At 61.8% G+C, this 21421-nt stretch overlaps 1 protein-coding gene across 1 annotated transcript in view; it reads right to left on the minus strand.

Annotated features, from left to right (window-relative positions):
- Nucleotides 1-2147: 2147 nt before the first annotated feature.
- Nucleotides 2148-21421, minus strand: part of LOC117643023 (atrial natriuretic peptide receptor 1) — a gene marked incomplete at its 5' end in the record, with an annotated part of 41520 nt that continues 22246 nt past the window's right edge. The window contains 4 exons of the mRNA XM_034381661.1: nt 2148-3507; nt 3587-3860; nt 5048-5116; nt 5230-5353. Of these exons, the coding sequence (XP_034237552.1) occupies nt 3239-3507; nt 3587-3860; nt 5048-5116; nt 5230-5353 (736 nt within the window). The remainder of the gene's footprint in view (nt 3508-3586; nt 3861-5047; nt 5117-5229; nt 5354-21421) is intronic.

A 21421-nucleotide genomic window follows, 5' to 3' on the forward strand; every position in this document is an offset into this window, starting at 1 on the left:
TTCCTAACAGTTCGGTCGTCGCTCCCACGCAATGCAGGCCGTGTTGTTGGCGACCGGGACACCGTGGCGTCCTGCAGGACCACGACGCGGTGCGGCACTACCGGAGAGGCATTGGCCGGGACAGTCGCTCTGTCCCTCTCCCACTCGTGGGGCGTTCACTTCGTGTGCGAGAGAGACAGCAACCAAAGCCCTGTTCGGAATGAAACTGGCTGGCACGGCCTGGCAACGGGTCCGAACTGAACGACGCGGCTGTGCCAAGTCTGGCAAGCCGGGCCGGTCCCCAACGGGCCGGCCTGGGGACGGGGACGGGGGCAGAGCATCGAGCTTTAGTGCGGAGCGTTGCTCCAGTTCAGCACCGCATCCGCACCCCGCTCTTCCCGAGACACCTTGCAGACACCCGGCAGAGGCGGAGCGACGAAACGATTCGGAATCGATCTCTCGACCCGACCAACGTTCCCAACCTCCTGGCTTCGCCCGCCGCGCCCAGCCCGACGACTGCTGCTCGTTTCGATGGAGCGTTCGCAGAAGTGTTATCGGAGGGCGCCGCGCCACCCCGTCTGCCAACAGACCCATCCGCGATACCGCTTTTTCGAAATGCCCTGCCAACCAACCGACTAACCGATCGACCAATCAGCCCATCATCAAAAGAGAAGGAAAGGCAAAGAAAGAAAAAGGTCGGGCGGCCGGGCGACTCGGCGCTGATGTCCTTCAGCGGCCGTTCGGTTGGTTCGGTCTTCCCCGGCCGGGCGGCGGTTGGGTCGCGGTCCCCCTGCCCAGGCTGCCCAGGCTGCCGGACCCGTCCTCGGTGTCCGCGGCCCCCTGACCACGTTTCGGCTCCATTGATGCAGCAGGGAGCAAAAAGTGGCAGCCCGGCGCAGCTCGGCGCAGCCTGGACGCTCAAGTTTTCCATCGGAGGCTGTGGCGTGGCGCGGCGTGGCGCCCGACCACGTGGTTCTCGCCTGGGCAACCCTTTGGCGTGTGGCTCGTGGGGCACGACGCACGAGAATGCTTTCTGTGCAGTGGCCAGGCAGGCTGTAAAAGTTCCCACGATGCGCCAGAGTCGAAAGGGTTGCCTACCTCACAGACACACACAGTCGGGCCCAGTCGTCTTTGCTGGGCGACGTTGACAAGAAGTCAGGCTGCGATAGGCAACCCCTTCGGCACCACTGCTTGGCTGGCCACCCTATGCACTGTGAGGCGCTAGACGCGAAACGCGGACCATTTGGGCTTCTCCAGCGAAGCAAGCGAAGCTCCCGGTTCGGTTTGGTTCAGACGTTCAGACCATCTCGCCGCCCCCTCCCCTCCGGCCCCCTCCCTTCCATCGGTGTCCAAGGCCAACCTGGATGACCGCACCGGGCGAACGGTGGAACCATGGTGGAACGGCGGGTGCGACGCGACCGCGGCTTCGACTGCAGCCGAGTGAGTCCGAAGGATCGATTCGTCACTCTGTCTCTCTCGCACCTCTGCGGGACGCCCCATGGGTGCGACAGAGACGGAGCGATGAATCGGGCGGCAGGGCGCTGCGCCGAGGCGTAGTCGCGAGGCGTAGTCCCGATGCTCCCATTCGGAATGGTGGTTCCGCGTTGCAAGTTGCACCTCGGGCCGGTGGTGGTCGCAGCGTCGCAGCCGAACGATTCAGAGGCGTCGTTTCGTCGCCCTGTCTCTGTCGCACTCAAGAGGCCCTCCGTAAGGGCGCGAGAGAGACAGAGCGACAAACCGATCTTTTGAACAGCTCGGCAGAACGAGACGCAGAACGCGCGCAGGGCCAGGCCACGTCCCACTCAGCACGGCGCTGCACCGGGCCAAGCGCCGTGTTGCTGTGCTACTCTTCTTTGTTTTCTTTTTCGCGCACGTTCTCGCGGCCGAGTTGCAGCCGAGCAGAAGCAGCCCCTCGCACGGACGGCGGCAATGAATTGCAATGAATTGCAATGAATGGTCAACGACTCGGCCGGGTTTGGCGGGAAAGGCGCGGGAAAGGCGGCGACTGGCCCAAGGACTGGCCGACTGGCGACGGAAGCGCCATAGTTCACGTCCCGGCCGCCACGCCGCCTTTGGCGCTAGTGCTGCCGGAGAGTCACGCAAAGCGGCATGGCGTTTGAAAATGGCGAGGAAGTAGTGGACAAGTGAGTTAGTGATGACCAGAGAGATGTCATTCATTCTTCGCTTTTTATTTTTTTCTAATAAACATTGAACAAAACAAAGCTCTCCTCTCAGGAATGTCTTTCATTTGGGCGATTAACTTTACAGAAACAAAAGGTCGTTAGTTTGTTCACGATCTAAGACGACAGAAAAATATAGCAAGACTGGGCTTCTCCAGAAAACTAGTTCCAGTACACTGGCAATCTTATCTATGTAGGTTTCGGTGCTGCTAACAGCACCAGAGCTAGGATTCCGAAGATTCGGTGAATTAGGGGTCACAATTGTTCCTAGTGTTACCGATAAAGTTAATTGACGCGTACATCTAGACAAGCTACTACATAAATGGCATTTGCTGTGTGACAAAAAAATATGGCTTATCACGAACCATCTTTGGAGAAAATCACATTTTTACACATAAAACAAAAACAATAAATTAAGTGACGAGTTGATAAATACATGAAACGAAGCTGCCGTGGCCCTCCCGGCACGTGGGGGCGGGTGGTGGACACACAAACAAAACAAAGATGGGGATGAGAAAACAAAAACAAAACGCAAACATGAAATCATATCACAGTAAAACGAGTAAATCAAAGCAATGGAGCATTACTTTTCGCCGGACACGTCATGGAGTGAGTGAAATGACGACACTAATGAATATGGGAAACAAAAAAAGAACGGATTCGTCGTGTGAAAATCTACACGCTACACGCTACTCGGCAACGGCACGCGCGCCCGCGGTTAGAAAAGGAAGCGAACGAAGTGGAACGAAGCCACTGCGGCTCTGCGCTCGGCGTGTGGCGTCCCCTGCTGGGCTGCTGGAAGGCGGCGCGGTGGGTTCTGCCTTCTGCGGCCACCTCCTTGCAGCTCGTCGGTCACCTCCTCGGTGCGTCCCCGGAGTGTGCTTTAGCGGCTCAGTTTGTCGTGGCGTGGCCGGCCGTCTTGCGCCACGAGCTTCTGTCTTCCCGGGCCGCCTCGCCTTGACACGCCCCGCCACGCCCCGCCACGCCCCGCCACGCCCCGCGGCCGGCAAGCAGTCAGACCTGGCCAGCCAGGACCTGGCAACCCGCGCGGGCCGCGTCGCGAGGACGAGGACGGCCGTCTACTTGGAGGAGGACAGCGCGGGGAACAGCAGCGGGTAGGGGTTGCTCGGGTCGGGGACCTCGCCGCCGCAGTGGCACACGGGCTGCGGGGGCGTGTCCACGGCCAGCGCGGCCTCGGCGCGGGGGTCGGACTCGGTGCAGCCCAGCAGCCAGTGCGAGCGCACGCGGCCCTTGCCCTTGAGCTCCACGATGCCGCGCTCCTCCAGGCGGAAGCTGCCCAGCTTGTCCAGCAGGTGGCGCGCCGCGTCCGACACGTGGATCCTCTGCGCTGCGGGTCAAAGAAAGGCGGGGGTCAACGCGACGTTCGACTTGACCGTTCGCAGAGGGCAGAGGGCCGCGGTACTTACGTTGCCCGGTGGACTCCATGCGCGAGGCGGTGTTGACGGTGTCGCCGAACAGGCAGAGGTGCGGCATCTTCTGGCCGACCACGCCGGCGCACACGGGGCCGGAGTGCACCCCGATGCGCACGGCGAGCTGCTGGTCGGGCCGGTGCTGGATCTGGAAGGTGCGCACCGCGTCCAGGATGGCCAGGGCCATCAGGGCGATCTCGCGGGCGTGCTGGTCGCCGTTGCGCTCCGGCAGCCCGGACACCACCATGTAGGCGTCACCGATCGTCTCCACCTGAGAGAGGGCACACAAAAGACGGACGCGGTTAGACAAGAGTGTGGCGGTCGAGGCGGCCGCCGAGGCCATGTCGTTTTTTCGGAGTCGCTGCGCTGCACCGCAGCACCGCCTGCTCCGTACATGTGCACACACGGCACACGGCCTGGGCCAGGCCCTGGGGGACGCGGCGGCGCAGCGGGCAGCGGGGGCAGCAACACTCAAGGCGGGTTCGCCGGTCAGGCCGGGCCGGGCCGGGCCGCGCTTTTGCGCAATAGTGTCTGCCACTGCCCACACCCGTCGCCCCGGCCCGCCCTGCCACGCACACCGGCCCAGCGGCACGGAGTGGCACGGAGTGGCACGGAGTGCACGGGGCCCAGACACAATAAGGCAAGCATAAGCGGGGCAAGTGGAGGCGAAGCAAGGCGAGGGCGATCGCATTGCGGCCGCGTTGCCGCGTTGCTGCACTAGCTTCGCGCGCTTCCTAGTCCTATAAGGAAGGCATAGGCAAGGCAAAGGCAACGCCGAGCCAACGCCGAGCCAACGCCCTGGCCGCGGCGGTGCCGCCTTGGTGCCGCCCGCTCCAAGCTTAATTCAGCACCGGCTTCAGCTCCAGCCCCAACTTGCGCCCTGGCTTCAGCCCCAGCTCCACATTGTGCCCCAGCCCGATCATATCGCCCGCCTCGTTTACGAGTTGTTGCATAGCGCTGCTTTTATGGGCGGATTTCGTGTTTCGTACGGGTGGTTCCCGGGCTACGGCCGCCACGGCCCGGGCCCGTCGCGGCCGGTCGCGGCCTGCAGCAGGCTGTGATGCCGACACGGTGCGTCGTCGTTCTGACTCCCCCCTCTCTCTCGCACTCGTGGAGTGGCCCGTAGGGCTTCGAGAGAGAAGGGCCGTTTCGGAATAAGCCTGCGGCTTGAGGGCGCAGTGGCGCGGACTGGACCAAACTGGTACCGAACCGCCCACTCGCCGGGCTGAGCCCCGCCCCGCCCTGCCAGTCCCTTTGCATCTGCTTTCGTGGCGGTGGCCGGCTTGGACTTTGACCCCGCGCCCCAATCTAGCGCGGGGCGGGGCGGGGCGGCCGGCCAGCGTGGCGAGGAGGTCACCCAGGGCATGCAGGCGCCAGCAGACACAACACAACACACACATTGGGCAACGCACTGGCGGCGCAGCGGCGCAGCGAGGTGATGACACGCACGACACTCACCTTGTACACGTCGTAGGCGCCGATGATGCGGTCGAACGTGCTGTACAGGTCGTTGAGGAAGTCGACCACCTGCGGCAGGGCGAGGAGCACGCGTTAGGCACGATAACAAGACGACGACGCGCAGCTAGCGCAAGGTCGCAGCAAGGACGGCCGGCCGACGGGCCGCGGAGGCGGTCGCTTACCTGGATGGGCGTGCTCTCGGCGCACAGGGCGGTGAAGCCGACGATGTCGCTGAAGTAGACGGTGACGCACTCGAACTGCTCGGGCCGCACCATCTCCCCAGCCATGAGCTGCTGGGCCACCGGCCTGGAACACACAAACAACAACACGTTAGAGCAATGCTTTTGGAGCAACGCCTTTAGAGCAACGCCACCATTCGAGCGGTGCGGCCGAACGCGTTCCAGCAACAAGAGCGGCCATTCAGCCCCGTCTCTCTCGCACCCGTGGGGCGTTCCGAAGGGGCGCGAGAGAGACAGAGCGACTCGGCCAGCTGGCCGTGCCGCCGTGCCGGCGTGTTGACACAGTCCGCGCAGTGCGCGGGGGAAAAACTCGGCAAGCCGCGCGCGCTTCGCCGCTTCGCCGCTTCATCGTCGCGTGTGGCGTGATGCGGCCCAGCCGGGCCTGGACGGGCCGCGCGACTCACGCCCTACATCGAGGAGGCCAGCGCAGGCCGTGCTTGGCGCCGCTCCGCGCAGCTTGCCGCGCCTTGCTCAAGACCTTAATCGCCCGTTCAAGACGCGGCGCCTTGCTCAAGGCACGTGGGCAAGCACGGCAAGCACAGCCTGATTCCACCTCCCGCGCACCTGCGCGGGGCGAGACGAGACGGGGCACGAGTGCGAGAGAGACAGGCGCTGCTCTACTGTCCGGAGTGTGCACGCTGCGTCAACGCGGCCGGTCTACATAAACGCGGCCAATTACATCGGAATTACTGGTAATGGCTGTGAACCCGCGCGCGAGCGCCGCTCGCCGCATCCTCGGCGTGACGTTGGTCGTGACGACCGTGACGTCATGCGGCGCCAGCAGCGCCAGCAGCGCCGGTGACGACGGAAGGCGTCCCTGCCCGGCGTGGAGTGCGGCTAGCCAGACCGGATCTCGTTCTCGTACCCTTGCCCCTGAGTCCTGGCAGTCCTGGCGGTCCTGACGGTCCTGAACCTGTTCCGGTCACCGCTCCGGTCCCGGCTGCCGCGGCTGGACCAGGCCCCAGCCCGGCGCAGCGCGCGCAGCGCACGTGGTTGTCGGACCCGCTCTGCTAGCTCCGCCTTCTGGCACCTTCTCCAGCAGAACGGCCGTGCCAGGCCTGGCCAGGCCCTGCTCTAGGTCGGCAGGCCGCCAGAATTTGGCCCAGACAGTAATGCCAAATGTGTGCTGCGCCCGGTTTTTTCCGGTTTTCGGTTTTCTAAAATTAGCCGGCTGGTTTTTGGCGACCTATCCGAGTCCCAGCGCGGCCGCTTGACAACGAGGGGGCATTCCGAGACACTCACCAGTCGATTAGTCTGCAAAAGCAACTTGTTCTTCTCTTCTTCTCATTCTTGACGGCGTTCTTGACGATGGAGATGGCGATGAGGATGACGGTGATGACTAGGCGGTGTCGAAGACGTCACCATGCCGGCGGTCGGACCTCAGTCTCTTCCCCGGCGACGGTGTCTCTCCGTCCCCCCGCCCCCGGGGGGCGGCTTGGGGGACGGCCTCTGCAGCCGGGGGCCGCGGGGGCCCCGGGGGCGGGGGGCTGCTACTGCTGGAGCCATGGGGGCAGCGCGCGGCGGCCCGGACGGCGGCCGGCTCACTTCCGGAATCCGAAGGAGCCGAAGGAGCCCGACGACGAGCTGGACTGGATGGACGACGAGCTGCTGCCGCCGCGCAGCGAGGACCCCTTGGCGTACTTGTTGCGCTGGTTCTCCTGCTCGGGGCTCAGGATCCTGTCCACGATCTTGCGGATGGTGGAGTACTTGCGGTTCAGCGGGTTGATGAACATGGTGGCGGCTGGCTGGCTCTCTCACACACACTGGCACAACGAGGGCACTGACACACACTCACACACGCACTGAGGCACTCGCGACGCAGCACTACGTTGGCACCGGCTGAGCGCGGGGCGGTTGGGCAAGTCGGACGCAGCGACGAAGCGGCGAAGCGACTTGGGAGGCGAGAAAAGCTCGAATGAAGAGGGGGGAGAGCGGCTGCGGCTTTATATAGGCTCGCGGCCAAAACACGCCGAGCCGGCGACCGCGGCGAGTGCCCGACCGCTGCCAGCGCCGACCACGCCGGCCGGGCCGGGCCGGGCCGGGCCAAGCCGCAGCCACCAGCCAATCGGCCCATCGGCCAATCACGTCGCCTTAATGAATTAATGGAACCAAGGCAAAGTCTGCCGTGCGTGTGCCCGTCGTGCCCGTCGTGCGCCTTGGGGGCCCGGGGTGCCTTGGGCTGTGCCTGCCGGCCTGCCCTCGCATATGGGTCGCTGCTTATCGCAAGCCCATGTGAAACTCGTCCGGGACTTTGATCCACCCGCCCAGCGCCGCCCCCGCATATATCAGTGTGGCCGTCTCGCTCTTCAGCCTTCAGGGATCACGGTGATCCGATCACCCCTCGCCCTCCCCCGCACGGCGGCGTTTCTGTCTCACTTTCCACTCGCGAGGGTCTCCGTGCACACATGACTGCGTTCGACACTGCTCAGCACAACCGTGTTTCTGTCTCACTTTTGAGAGAGCCTCCCCGCAACTGTGTTCCTGTCTCTCTCTTGAGTGGCAGTCTCCCGCACGCAGTGTGCCCCGGGCGACTCACTCCCACGGAGGCCCTCTTCTGCACTTCTCTCCAGCGGCGGCTTTAAGGATGCGGGGAATCCCCGGGCAAACTCGAACGCACGGCCCCGCTACATTCAGGCTGGATGATGCCCATGATGGGCTGCAGGCGGGGCGGACGGGGCAGGCAGGCAGGCAGGCCGGCGAGCCGGTAGGGCAGGGGCCATTGGCGTCATCCCGGCGATGCATAGCGGGGGAGAGGCTGGGAGAAGCCGGGTAACTGGAGCCGGTTCTCGAGGCACTTACGGGCCCCAGTCGCCGGCCAGGTTCCCGTCGGTCCGAGCCTCTCGCCTCCTTGATGACCAGTAGAATGCCGGCAGAGTCACCGTCAACGCGTCGGCCGTCGGCAGTGGGAATACGAGCCAGCCTATTATTTGCCGAGTAATGCTGTCTAGCCGCGCTGGAAGGCTGGAAGGCTGGAAAGCCTGGAAGATCACCGTGGTGCGGTCCGGGTGGTCCGGGCGCCAGGCGTAGCAAGACGCAGCCGGCAGGGTCAGAGCCAAGCCGGAAAAAAAATGGTCCGTCCTCACTTTGGCGTCATTTTGATGGCTCTTGGCCGATTTGAGACATGTACCGATGTTCCACAGCCTCCCCGCAGGCAACGAGTGGACACGGCCAACACGCCACCACGACACCACGAAAAAACCGCCAGCGCGGCCCTAGTTTCCCCATGACGGTGGCGGCCAAATTTGTGCCGCGATGACCAGTGGGACCGGTGGCGTAGCAGTGGCGTAGCAGGGCCAGGAGGGGCGCGGGGTTTTCGCACTGCCACGTGGTATCGGTCGCCGCTCTGCTTCTGCCAGTGGCGTGGCGTGGCGTGGCGCGTGCTGCGGCGATACGCGCTATCGGCCGGTCGGCCGCGCGCAAGGCGAAGAAGGCGCCCCCGCGTGCACCGCCACCTCGAGCACGGCGTCGTGGCGCCGCCGCCGCCGCGCAGGTCGCTGCCTCGTCTCTGTAGTGCGGCGTCCCGTAGAGGTGCGAGAGAGACAGCGCACCACGGGGCGTGTCGGCTGCGAGGGAAGTCCGCGGCTCGTCACCGCCGCCTAGAAGCTTCCCAGCGTGGTGGGCAACCCCTGGGCTGGCAGGCTGACGGGGCGCTGCCGCGCTGGAAGGTCCGTGGTGTGGACCGTCATGCACCCCGCGGCCACAGCCGCTCTGGCCCCGTCCCGGCCACCCCGGCCGAGCACCGCGATCGGAGATAAGAGTACTTCTCGTGGCGAGGCTCGGCACCCAAAGCCCCCAGTGGGTGAAGGTGGCCCGCGCGGCGTGGCCGCCACGGTCCCGGTTATCGTTCGCAAGCCTCGCAAGTCAACGCACGCCTCGCGGCGCCGATGCCGGCCGATACTCCTGCCTCCCTGCTGCAGACGGCCAGCACGGCGAGCACGGCGATGTCGCCGTCTCCCTCGCACCCCTGCGGAGCGCACCACGAGTGCGAGAGAGACAGCGGTCCGGAATCAGTGGGCATCGCACGGCGCACTGCGAACTACGACGCGCGTCCAGTTCGGCGCCGCTGCCTGCACCGCGGCAGCACCGCGGCAGGGAGGCAACGAACCCGCCGCGGGGGCGGCCGGGCGGCGCTGGGGGCGGCCCCCGTGTGATTGCAGCGACCGGCGGCGCAGGGGGCGGCCCCGGTGTGATTGCAGCGGCAGGCGACGGACGATTATACAGTTCGCAATCTGGGCGGGTAGGGTGGTTGCTGTATCGGCAACCCGTTCATCACCCACGCGGCGCGGGCAGTGCCGTCGGCGAGGTAGTAGCGGACGGACACTGGTGGACGTGTCACCCGGGTGAACGCTACGACGTAGTAAACGCAGAGGCGATTGACGCATTCAAGACAAAAAACCCGAGAGAAAGAAACCTGCAGCAGGGCGACGCGCCACACCGTGCATAGCGCTGCATAGCACTGCATAGCACTGCATGGCCAGTGCAGCCGCCGCGGGGCCGGAGGTGTAGCCGTGGCACGCGCAGCACGCTCGCCTCGCCGGCCCGCTGCAGTCTCATTCCGAGAGTCGTTTGCGTAGCTCTGTCTCTCTCGCACTCACTGGGCGTTCCCGATGGGTGCGAGAGAGACAGGGCGACGAAGACGACTCGTCGGCTGGTACGCTGGCAGGCAACAGTAAAAGCAAGTCGCCGACGTCACCGAGCCGCCCGCCGGCGGTGTGCACCCACCTCGCCGCCGCCCCCGGGCAGCGCGCGGCGGCGGTCATCGCGGTATTTTTAATTTTTATTTTGAAACGGCGGCGGAAAGAGAAGTGGGCGTGGCGCCGCGTCCTGGCCGATAAGGGTGGCGCGCCCCCGCCGAAGTACGGCCTGAAGAAGAAAGCAGGCACGCTGCAGGGAGAAGGGAAAAGAGAGCGGAATGGCGACACCTTTCGCAACGCCGGACGACAGTGGCAGAGAACAGATAAAATTGCCGCCAGCAACAGAGTCTTGAAAATAATGCTTCGCAAGCGGCGTGGGCCGGCCGGTGCCCCGTCATCATTCGCGAGCGATAACATTTCGTCTTATTTTGGTTCTGCGTGGTGTGTGTATGGGTGTATGGGTGGTGTTGTCGCACCACCGAACTGACCACGCCGAAGCGAGTTTTCTTGCTTTGCAGGGCAAGCGCACGCGAGCACCCCCGGCGACGTGCAGAGCACCCACACAGTGTACCCACGCGGCGCGCAGCCACCAAGGGCGGATCCAGGGACGGGTTCAGGGGAGGGATGATGCAAAGGCTGCCTACTTCCAGGAGCAAAGTGCCAATGTTCGTCTCCCTTCCAGGCGGCTTCGCCGTCTTCAGGGAGGAGCGACGCCCCCCCCCAAACCACCTCCCCCTGGATCCGCCCCTGCCAGCCCACGCTGCAGTGGGTGGACCAGTGACCGGGCGAACCCCACCGCCAGATTCGTTATCAACTGCAATGAAATATATAACCAAATGGCAAAAAAAAAAAAAAAAACAGAAAAAAGCCCTTATCGCGCGCGGCAGGCGAAAAGCGTCCTAGATCTGAAAAAGCCTTGCAAAACGAAACAAAAAAAAAAAAAAAGCCGCGAGCTTCCGTCCGGCAACACCGTCTTGACATGTGCGCCGATGACCGCGCGAGGGTCGCTGCAAACGAGTCCGATTAAATTCGGTCCTCTTTTTGCCGCGGTGCCGCGATAGCGATACGGCGGGGTCATGGCGGACCGGCCGCGTGCAGCGCGCAACCCAATTCACCGCCTTGCATCATTTAGGCCTGTGTCTTCTGCCACGGGATGCCGCACAGTGGATTTGTCAGGGGACCGGTGGAGGCGGTCAACATTCTAGACGCGTTTTGAGCTCCAGAGTCGCTAAACAGGACTCGAACCGAACGTAAGACCCCACCAATGGATTGCTCTCCGAACGAGGGATCCGTTGGTGGGGTCACACGCTCGGTTCGAGTCCCATCTAGCGACTCTGGAGCTCAAAACGCGTCTCGAATTTTGGCCGCCTCCACCGGTCTTCTGGCCACCGTGCGCTGCAGGGCGGCGCGGCGGCGCATCCGACCGGTGTAAGTTATAGGACGGCTGCACGAGCGAGATGCCCGCCAAACTGGCTTGGGGATTAGTAGACTACCACGAAAGTAACTGCACGGCGCACGGGAAAGAAAAGCTCTCTGAATCCGTTGCAGTCAGAGCGACGGAGGTGCGGTTGCGCGGTTGAGCGTGCCGCCCGCCGAAACGCGGGAGCAGCGGGAGCGCTGGCCGCGGCGGTGCGGCCGCGTTGTTTACACACTGCACTCCGGGCGGGGTAACGCTCTGGCGGTTCCGGCTGCCAGTGCCGATGCGCACTGCTCTGACGACGCCGGACGCAGCGACTCCGAATCTATCGTCGCTCTGTCTCTCTCGCTGCCCCGCGGGACGCCCCGCCAGTGCGAGAGAGAGACAGGCGGAGACGCCGTCGTCCGCGAAAAACAAATTAGAGTTGGAAATTGCGGAGAGGAGAAATCCCCGACCGCCGTCCGCGGTGCCATTTCGGCGCGCGAGTCCGGCGGCGCTGCAGGCGTCGGTGTTGATTTGGCGGCCTTTTGACGCAAAGGCGTCGTCGCGGACCCAGCAAGGCTCGTTGACGCGTCGGTGACGTCTCAAGCGGCGCGTGGCGGGGCGGGCCGGAAAACTCCCGTCCGACAGATTTTTCGGGCAGGCGATTACTCCATCGTAGACAAATGGGAAGGAGGAAACTGCTGACGAAGTGACGCCTTCTCACCAGAGCGAGAGCGGAGGGAAGGGAAACCAGATGCAAAGTGACGGTGGCGGCCGTGGCGGTGGTTGGGCAATCGCTAACGATAGGCGGCACTGAAAGCGCCTGCGAAGTGTGAGGTAGGCAGGCCCGCAACGCGCAGACGTCTTGCGGCGTTGCCTACCCCGCATTCCGCAGGCGCTCCAGGACCCCTTCAAGGCAGGCAGGCCCGCAACGCGCAGGCGTCTTGCGGCGTTGCCTACCCCGCATTCCGCAGGCGCTCCAGGACCCCTTCAAGGCAGGCAGGCCCGCAACGCGCAGGCGTCTTGCGGCATTGCCTACCCCGCACTTCGCAGGCGCTCCAGGACTCCCACAGGGTAGGCAGGCCTGAGGCATTGCCTTCCCCACGCAAACCACCTCGCCGCGGCCGAAGAATGCACGCAGCGCGCAGCGGTCCGCTGTGGCGGCTGTGGCCAACGCCCCGGCAAGCTGGCAGACAAGCTCCCCCTCCAGGTGACCCAGTGGCTGGCAGCGCGCCTGCACGGCCTGCAAGCCCCTGTCAGGACCAAGGTAGGCAGGCCGCGGCGTGGCCCTGTGCAGCGGGACGGCTGCTTTCGGCTCCCTTCGGCTCCCTTCGGCTCCCTTCGGGCCGCGCCGGCCCAGTTCTCACCGCAGCGCCCATGCACCGCTCGGCCGGGATGATTTCGAAAGACGTGGAAAACGGTTCGAGGTGAATCCGGCGTTTTGTTTTGTTTTGCGTTCCGAATGCACGCACATGCAACGCGTGGCGCCGCGTGGCGCAACGTGCATTGTCGTGCACTTGAAGCGCCACGCGTCATCGCGTGTCGCACACGCGTCGCACGCCGAACTGAGAGTCGTTTTCGTCGCTCTGTCTCTCTCGCACTCGTGGGGCATCCCGCACAGGTGCGCGAGAGACAGAGCGACGAAAACGACTCTCGGTCTGTCCGTCACTCCGCCACTCGCGTGCCGCGACGCTGATTTGTCTCGGTCGTCCCGAGCCGTGATCCCCGTGAACCCTCGTCCAACAAACAGCCCGGCAAAAACGGGGACGGTGACAGTGAGAAACAAAAAGGCGACGCGGCGGCGTAGACAAAGACAAGCACGAGCGTTCGAAACTCCGTGCTCTACGGGTCGCACTGCGGCGGATAAAAGTGCGCCGAGAGAAACCAGCGCCGCGGAGAAAGCGTTTGATTCATTCGATGCAAGCCCCGGTCCCCTTGCATCGCCTTGCATGCATGATGAACGAAGAATTGACGAATGCAAGCGCGCTTTGCGTCGGGCGCGTTCTTTTATGAATGAGCGCCGACTTCCGAGAGGGAAACTGTTAAACTGTTGGCGGGGTTGGCCGAACCAAGGGAGCCGAGCCGCGTGGCAGTGTGTACCAGCGCACCGAGAGTCCTTATGCCAGCCGACCGCAAGCGAGTACTTTTTCCATTGGCCTTTGTGGTTTTGGTAAAAAAATAATAAACGAAACAAGTTAATTTTTAATTTTAAATTTTACGGCTAAGGCCGGTAACCGTTTCTTTCCGTTGCTTTGCCGCCAGGTTGAGTGGCCGCTGCACGCTGCCCCACGAGAGGCTGCAGTGTGCTGCACGTGCCCCCCGGAGCGCCGGACACGCCGGACACCCGAAGCCACTGCCCACCAATCCACCGCCATCCACCGCCACCGCCATCCACCGCCACACGCGTCTGCTCGTCATTTTGAAAAATGCAAATTCACGCCGCGGCCTGCGCATGGCCAGCGCGAGGCGGGGCGCTGGCTGGTAATCCCGAATGGAACTGGACTGGCCGGTCCTGGAGTCGTGGATGACACGCCGAAAGTAGTGGCGGGCACCGCGGCGGCGGTCCCAGCTTTACACAAGTCTGTGGGCGGCCTTCTGATTGGAGCACCTGTCGAGTACCTAGTGTCGGCGACTTTGACAGTGCATGGTTTAGCCACACTGGCGGCAAATCGTGCTCCGCGGGGTTGGGGCGCTGGGGCGCGGGAGTGCTAGGGCTCTGCAGCAAGGTTGTCAAGGGAAGGAGAGGAGACTCCGACGCTGCCGTCGTCGTCGCCTCGTTGGCGCCAAACCGGAGAGTGACATGCACTGACAAACGTCACTGTCCGGCAGGATATTTGTTTGTCGGTTCGCCTCGGACTTTCTCCCGTTATCTCACATCCCGGCCTGCCGGCCTGCCGATCCGCGGGAGGCGCGGGTGGGGCGGCTGTTTTCAGAAGTGTTTTGGCAGGGGCGGGACCCGGCGGGTCCAGACCGGACCACGCGGCTGCTGCGCGCGCCGCCGCCAGCAGACTGATTCCGAGAGTCGTTGCCGTCGCTCTGTCTCCCTCGCACTCATGGGGCGTCCCGTGCGTGCGAGAGAGACAGGGCGACTGGGCCGCCAGGGACACCGTCCAAGGACGACGTCACGGCGCCACGACGTCACGGATTCTCGTTTCTGCGCGGCCAGGTGCGCGGTACGGCGCGCCTACAGACCTCGCCGGAGTCCAGCGAACCTTCCAGGCGCACAGGTCTAACGTCAACGGCCAACGTCCAACGTCCGGAGGAAGTCTTAGTATTGGAAATATCGAGAAAGGTAAAAAAAGGCTCGTTTTTGTTTTGCGTCAACAACGCAGCCAACGACGGCACGGGAGTGTGCGGCATTCAAATTCGATTGATGATGAGGCCCTCTCGCAGCGCACTTCAAAAATTTAAAAAACAACAACAAAAAACGCGGATAGGCTTGAAAGGCGCAGCAGCCACGCGTGGCCGGACTGTCACCGAGTCTCAAATACGAGTGATTGCTTCCAACCCTTTTGACTTCTTTCTCTTCTCCGAACACACACACACACACACAGAGAGAGAGAGAGAGAGAGAGAGAGAGAGAGAGAGAGAGAGAGAGAGAGAGAGAGAGAGAGAGACGTCGAGCGTCATTCGGCGCTGTCTAACGATCGTTCGACGTGTGTCGGCCGTCAGAGTTTACTGGTGTGCACTTCAATTACTATTTGAGCAGCGATTCTCCTCGTCCGCACGGTGCCTCGTCCCCGCGGACATCATCGGACGGAGCTGCTGGAAATCACTACTCGCATGTCAGGCCTCGCGCTAACCAAACCAAACCGGGGGGATTTTGCGACTATTTGATTATTTCGCCGCTGTTATTCCGTTGTATTATTCCATTGGAAATTGTTTCGCGAGGGAAACCCCATTGACGGAGACGGAAGGAGGTTGGTGTCAGATCACATGGGCGCTGGTTGGTCGCTCGTGCGGGAGACTGTCTCACGGACTGAAAGAAAAATGGTGGGCTACATCCTTTTCAATAATGTGAGAAATCGAATAGGAGGGATTGAGTGAATGAACCTCGGTAAAAGTATTTCCAACATCTCCACACGATGGCCCTCGCTTTAAATCTGGGCTACTTGCACATGAAAAATATTCAAATTAAAGAGAGCCACTTCTACAAATTTTTAGCCATTTTTTTAAAAATAATAACAGCCGTGAAACGTCGGTCGAGGCGTCGGTTCATCGACTCAACGTCAAAAGGAGGAAAAAACATGGCAATTGTTTTTGACGGACTAATGCAAAATAATTGGCTGGACCGGACCAATCTTTTTGCTTGTTAAGTGTGTGAGCTACAAGTGTCCATTCTATGTCACCACCGTCACCACCGAGCGTCGCGGCGAGGGGGCAGGGAGAAGTGGTAGAGTCCCCGGCCGTGGGATCCCGGATGCGCCCCGGAGGCCCCGCCCCGCCCCGCCCGCCCCGCCCCCCCGCCCCGCCCCCCCGCCCGCCCCGCCCCGCCCCGCTGTCCGGAGCCCCGGGGGGTCACCTTACCGACGACGGGGCAATATAACGAACGCGGTCGCCGCATCGCCGCCTCGTCTCCTGTCGCCCTTACCGCCGAACCCGAACGCCAATCCGAACGCGAACCCGAACGCCAATCCGAACTCGCTGCGAGTGCGTTGACACGGTTGACACGGTTGTCACAGTTGACGGCGAGGCGCGGCCGCCAAGCTTGTCGCCGCCTTCCTGCGCTCCGCTTGAGGCTCCTCTTGAGGCTCCGCTCCGCCCGCTGACAAAGTCACTCTTTGTTGCCTAGAGCGCCAAACGGATACAGGAGGTGATGCACCCCAAAAAAAAGTCCGGCCCGTTCGGTAGTCTCCGGGCGCAGTGCCAAACATTTGCGATTCCGATTCTGATGGGGATTCCAGGATTCCAGAGCAAGGAATGCCAATGGCATTGAAACGCGCCAACCTATGGCGGGCAGGTGGCACCCAGGTGGCAAGCTTTTGCAGTGCGCTCGCGTCCCTCTTGTGCGACAGTAGAATTATCTATAGCGAAATCGCTTGTCACAGTGGCTTGGCCCTCTGGACGCAAATGTTCGAATTTCAACAACACCCTTTATTCCACGGGGTGGGATTACATGCAGTTGAAAGAAAATGCGGCTAATTGCTTTTTGATGTGGACGGCATTGTTTCACTGGTGTAGGTACCTGAGTACCGCGCTCCGCGTGACGCACGGCCGACTTCACGTGGACGGGCGCGTGTGCCTGACTGCCGTTCACTGCAGACTGATTCAGAGAGTCGTTTTCGCCTCTTTGTCTCTGTCGCATCCCTACGGGCCGCGCCACGAGAGCGAGAGGGACAGAGCGACGTAAACGACTCTCGGAATGAGTGTACTGATGGCAGCGCCAGCGTCGCTTCGACTTAGTCGCGGTAGATAATTGGACGCAACTAGGAGGTGGAGAAAGAACTTTGTTGTGGTCTTTAAGCAGCGTCTCACGTGGACAGGCGCGTGGATTCCGTTGGCAGAGCCTGACCTTTTCAACCTTCCTCAAAGCGCAGTCAGGACGCCTCCCCGGGCAGCAACGGCTTGACCATTGACTTCACACCCTGGGACCTCAGCTCGACTGGTTCTTACCAAAAATTAGTTTTTACACGTGGGTTACACGTGGACTTCGAAACATTTATAAAAGAATGTCGAACACACTTTTAGGCGGTCTCCATTTGCATAGCCTCCTTCCAAGGCATCGAGCTAAAAGATGAAGTCGAGACACCAGTCAGACGAAGCGTGGGCCTTCACCCCTCTCCTCCCCTTCCACCCTGCCGCCCGCCCCGTCACTTCTTGCTGGATTGTCTCACATCGCCATAACAGCCGGTTCCTTTCTCTAGTCCACGAACAGAGCAACCGAGCTCCGTCGGTGATAGGATACTTTCGAGGGAAAACCCTCATGACATCAGAACCCAGCAGCCAAGAAGTGGCCACTCCACAAGTTTTCCGCGATTGCGTGTTTTTGTTTTCCGAATCCGGCTTCCGAGTGAAGGGACCGAGTTTCTTCCGCTCGGCGCGGTGACGCAGTTTGACGCGGTGCGTCGCGGCGCGTGGCACACAGGTCAGCCAGGGTGCAGGGGCGTGCAGAGCAGGGCCACACAGCCGGCAAAACGACGTCACAGTGCAGGCGACTGTCGCACCTCGGCCCCGATAAACATGCTGCCTCGCCCAGGAGGAGGGCCTTGTTGTGTTGACGTGGTAGACGTCCGTTTGGGGCTTTTTGCCGCCTTGCTCGTTTGTCGTTGTTTGTGCCTGTTCATTGAGACCGCAGCGGACTGATTCCGAGAGTCGCGCTCGTCGCTCTGCCTCTCTCGTACTCATGGGGCGTCCCGTGTGGGTGCGAGAGAGACAGCGACGGAAACGACTCTCTGAATGAGACCGCAGGACCGACCGGCCGGCCGCCGGCGCGCGCCGCCTAGCCGGCCAACGGTCGCGGCGTGTGCGTCTCCGTCGCGGCGTCTCTCTCGCACCCGCGGGGTGTCCCACGAGTGCGAGAGAAACAGCGCGAGGCTCCAGCGGCGCGCGCGCGCAAACGCGGCCAAATTGCCCCGTCATTATGTCCGCGCGGGAAGGACTCGGACACTCGGCCGCGCTCGGCGCCTCCATTCAGAGAACGAGCGCGGTGACGCGCTGACGCGGACGACGCCTTTCTCCACCGAGACGTCGGCGGCGACGGTCGTCTGGATGCACAAGACGAACGTCATGCCTGACGCGCGCACCGAGAGAACCGAAGAAGCGCGCCGGCAGCAGCCGCATTTGCATAGAGCGCGCCATGAGTGACGCCTGCAGATCTTTCTAGCGAAATCGACGCGGCAGCGGCGGATTCCCGCGCAACGGCGTTCATCGCGCCGTCTCTCTCGCACCCCCAGCGGGACGCCCCGCGAGTGAGACAGAGACGGCCCGACGAAAGCACCGTTGAAGCCCGATGCACCTGACGCAGGTCGTGCACGACGTGGCGTTGGCAACCGGGCGGCACTTCAGCGAGGAGGGGCGCGGCCAAGTCATAAACGAGACGGATGCGTTTTATCGAGGATGTAAGGCTGCATGTTGATGGCCAAGTCGAGTTGCCTGTCTGCCGGCCGAGCGGACCGGCGGCACACGACAGGCTCGACCATTGTGGTGGAAAAGACTGCGCTTTTACAAGGAGCCATGCCTCCCGATGTCTGAATCCTAAGGGTTCATTATCCTGTGTGGCTGGTCAAAAATGACGTCATTTCAGCCTGCGCTGCTCTGCGATATTAGAGATGGGGTTATTCCGCGAGCATAGGAGCAAACATCGCTAATATCCAAGCGGAACTTGAAGTGCGAGTCGGCGTCCGTCAAGACATCAATGCGCGTCACTCTTTTTTCTCCTCTCCGCAAGACTGATTCCGAGAGTCGTTTTCGTCGCTCTGTCTCTCTCGCACCTGTACGGGACGCCCCATGAGTGCGAGAGAGACAGAGCGACGAAACCGACTCTCGGAATCAGTCTGCTGCACCTAATGCTCGTAACCCGGCGCACTGGGAACTACTCGCCGGCCGGTAGAGAGGGGAGGCAGTGTAGGTACGGACCTGTCAGGCGAGACGACGCGTTGATGGCTGATGTGAACTTCAGCCGCGGCTGCTGTGTAATTGCCACTTTCCTCGCCGCCTTGTTCTGAAGCACTAAGGAGTCAGTCATCGTGGAAACTTTTTAGATTGCCCCCAAACCGCCCTCTTATGAGCACTGTAGGAAGTCCACAGAGCATGGAGTTGTAATTCGAAGAAAATTATGGCACGTTACATTCTATTCCAAGAAGTGCCGTCCTCCCTCAATTGCCTTCAATCCGACCGACCGCGCCCGCGACGCTCAGACATGCAGATGACACGGGCCCCAATGTGGTGCACCTTCGCGCAGAAAAAGCAGAATCTCCGTGGCGACGTGCGACAGTTTAAAAACAATGACAATTGATACCTCAAGTAGTGTACGAGTAGGCGATCGATCGACTGATTGATTGTATACTGATTGAATGATTAAGTAATTAATTAATTAATCGATTGATTGATTCGGCGATTGAGTGAGCGAGTGAGAGAGCGAGTGTGTGTCTGTGGGTCTGGCGCGTGTCTGGTGCGTGTGACCGCTCGTCTGGCTGTGACTTTCCAGCCCGATATTAAATCATCGGGAAGACCGCACGGCTTGGCCCGGCTCCCGCCCGACCGCGCTGTGCGGCGGCTGTGCGGCTGCGCGGCTGGGCGGCTGCGGCTGGGCGGCTGCATGGCTGGGCGGCTGCGCGGCTCCGCGACGCTTGTCGGAAGCGGTGTCCGTGATGTGCGCGGCCGGCCTGCTTGGCGTGGCGCCTGGGACGACCGGGACGACCCGGCCGAACCCGACACCCGAAACTAAACCCGCGCCGTCACCGGCCGCCTCAAGGAGAAGGATCGGTTCGGTTTGGAATACGCCGCGACGCGACGGACAGGAACCCGTCGCGAAACCCTGTTGTTGTCGTTCGAGATGGTGCTGTTGTTGTTGACGAGGTTGACTCGCCGGTCGGGCCGGTCCGGTCGGCGCGAACAGCGATCGGGCACTGGACGCGGCACGAGGCTCAAGGCACTCCAGCGGGTTTCCCCACTCGCGACTCCCCCGCCTCGCCCTCCTCGCCCACAAGCACTGCAGCAAGCAGGCTGCAAGCAGGCTGCAAGCAGGCGGCAAAGGCTGCAAAGCAGGGCGCGACTGTACTGCTGCACGCTGCGTAGGGCCGCGTGTGTGTTTGATTCGTGCGTGTGTGTGTGTGTGTGTGTCTGTGTGGTCTGTGGGCATGTGTTTGGGTTTGGCAGACGACGCAGCAGACAAAGCCACCACAAAGGCGGTGGGTCCCACCAACACACACGAGCGCGCGTTCGCCTCGCAAAAAAGTGTCTCGCGTTAATGTTATGCAACTCGGTCAGGCTTTCAACCTGTTCTCTTTTTCTCATTTCATCGTTGAGGTTTTTTTTCGGCCGTTCTCTCGGCTTCCACCGTTGATCGGTCGGCGCGAGGCGCGACACACCCATGCCCCGCCGTGCCGCCTCGGTCGCGGCCTCGGTCGTCCTTGACTTTGGCAGCGAGGCTTGCCTGCCTGCCTGCCTACCTGCCTGCCTTCAGGTCATTCATAATTCAGCACTTTCTTCATTCAGCAGGGAGACGGACGCTCTTCGCCCTCAAGGGCGACAATGCCTCCGTCTTCGGGGCGCATCAACATCGTGGAAGGCACACACCTTTTTGATCAGATTAAAATGCCCCCAGCCCCCACCCCCAGCCCTGCCACCAACGGGAAGCAGGTGCCGTTACCAGTGTCTGCGCTGTGCACTATTGGAATAACCGCACAAAATGAGCACTTTCTTCCTTATTTTCAACATGACTGAAAAAGCTCGATACGGTGGTGTTACTGACTAACTGCAAAGGTGAAACATTATTACTAAGATGTAAAAATTTGACGTTCCGTAAACTTATCTGAAAAGTAAACACTTCTTTAGTTCCACCGGATTAAAACGACAGCTGTGTTAAATTTTAAAGCAATATAAAGCTTTAAACTTTTTAGTGAGAGTGTGTCCAGAAATTTTTTAACAACAAGACTTGCAACAAACACGTTGTCCTGATTCTCTTTTTACACTTTTTACGGCGCGCTCCAGCAGGCTCCATCTCCAGCCCGCCCCGCCCGGTTCCGCCACCCCGCTCCAACGTTTCCACTGTCGATACGCTTCCCGCTCCAGATGGCGGATGGCCGCACTACACATCGCGCCCCTGCAGGCGATGTGCAACGCGCACCCCCGCCGCCCCCGCCCCGTCCGGCGATAGCACGTCCCGCACCACAGTGGGCCAGAAGACCGCTGCAGGCGGAGGGGGAGGGGACCAACAATGCAGCCCGCCGTTGGCGGCGGCGAGTTTTGGGAGACAAAGTTCTCCGGTTTCGAACTCGGGCCGAGTCAGGTTTTTTCGAACGCCTTTCCTTTGTGGGCATGCCGCATTTTTGGCCGCGGTCACACTCAACAGCACTCATCCAGTCGTACTCTGCGAGCAAAAGAGTTATGATAATCAGAGATGATCACGACTAAACTGACGTGCAACGAAGGCTTTGGCAAA

Source organism: Thrips palmi, unplaced genomic scaffold (genome assembly GCF_012932325.1).
Source record: "Thrips palmi isolate BJ-2018 unplaced genomic scaffold, TpBJ-2018v1 HiC_scaffold_16, whole genome shotgun sequence".
Lineage (NCBI taxonomy): Eukaryota > Metazoa > Arthropoda > Insecta > Thysanoptera > Thripidae > Thrips > Thrips palmi.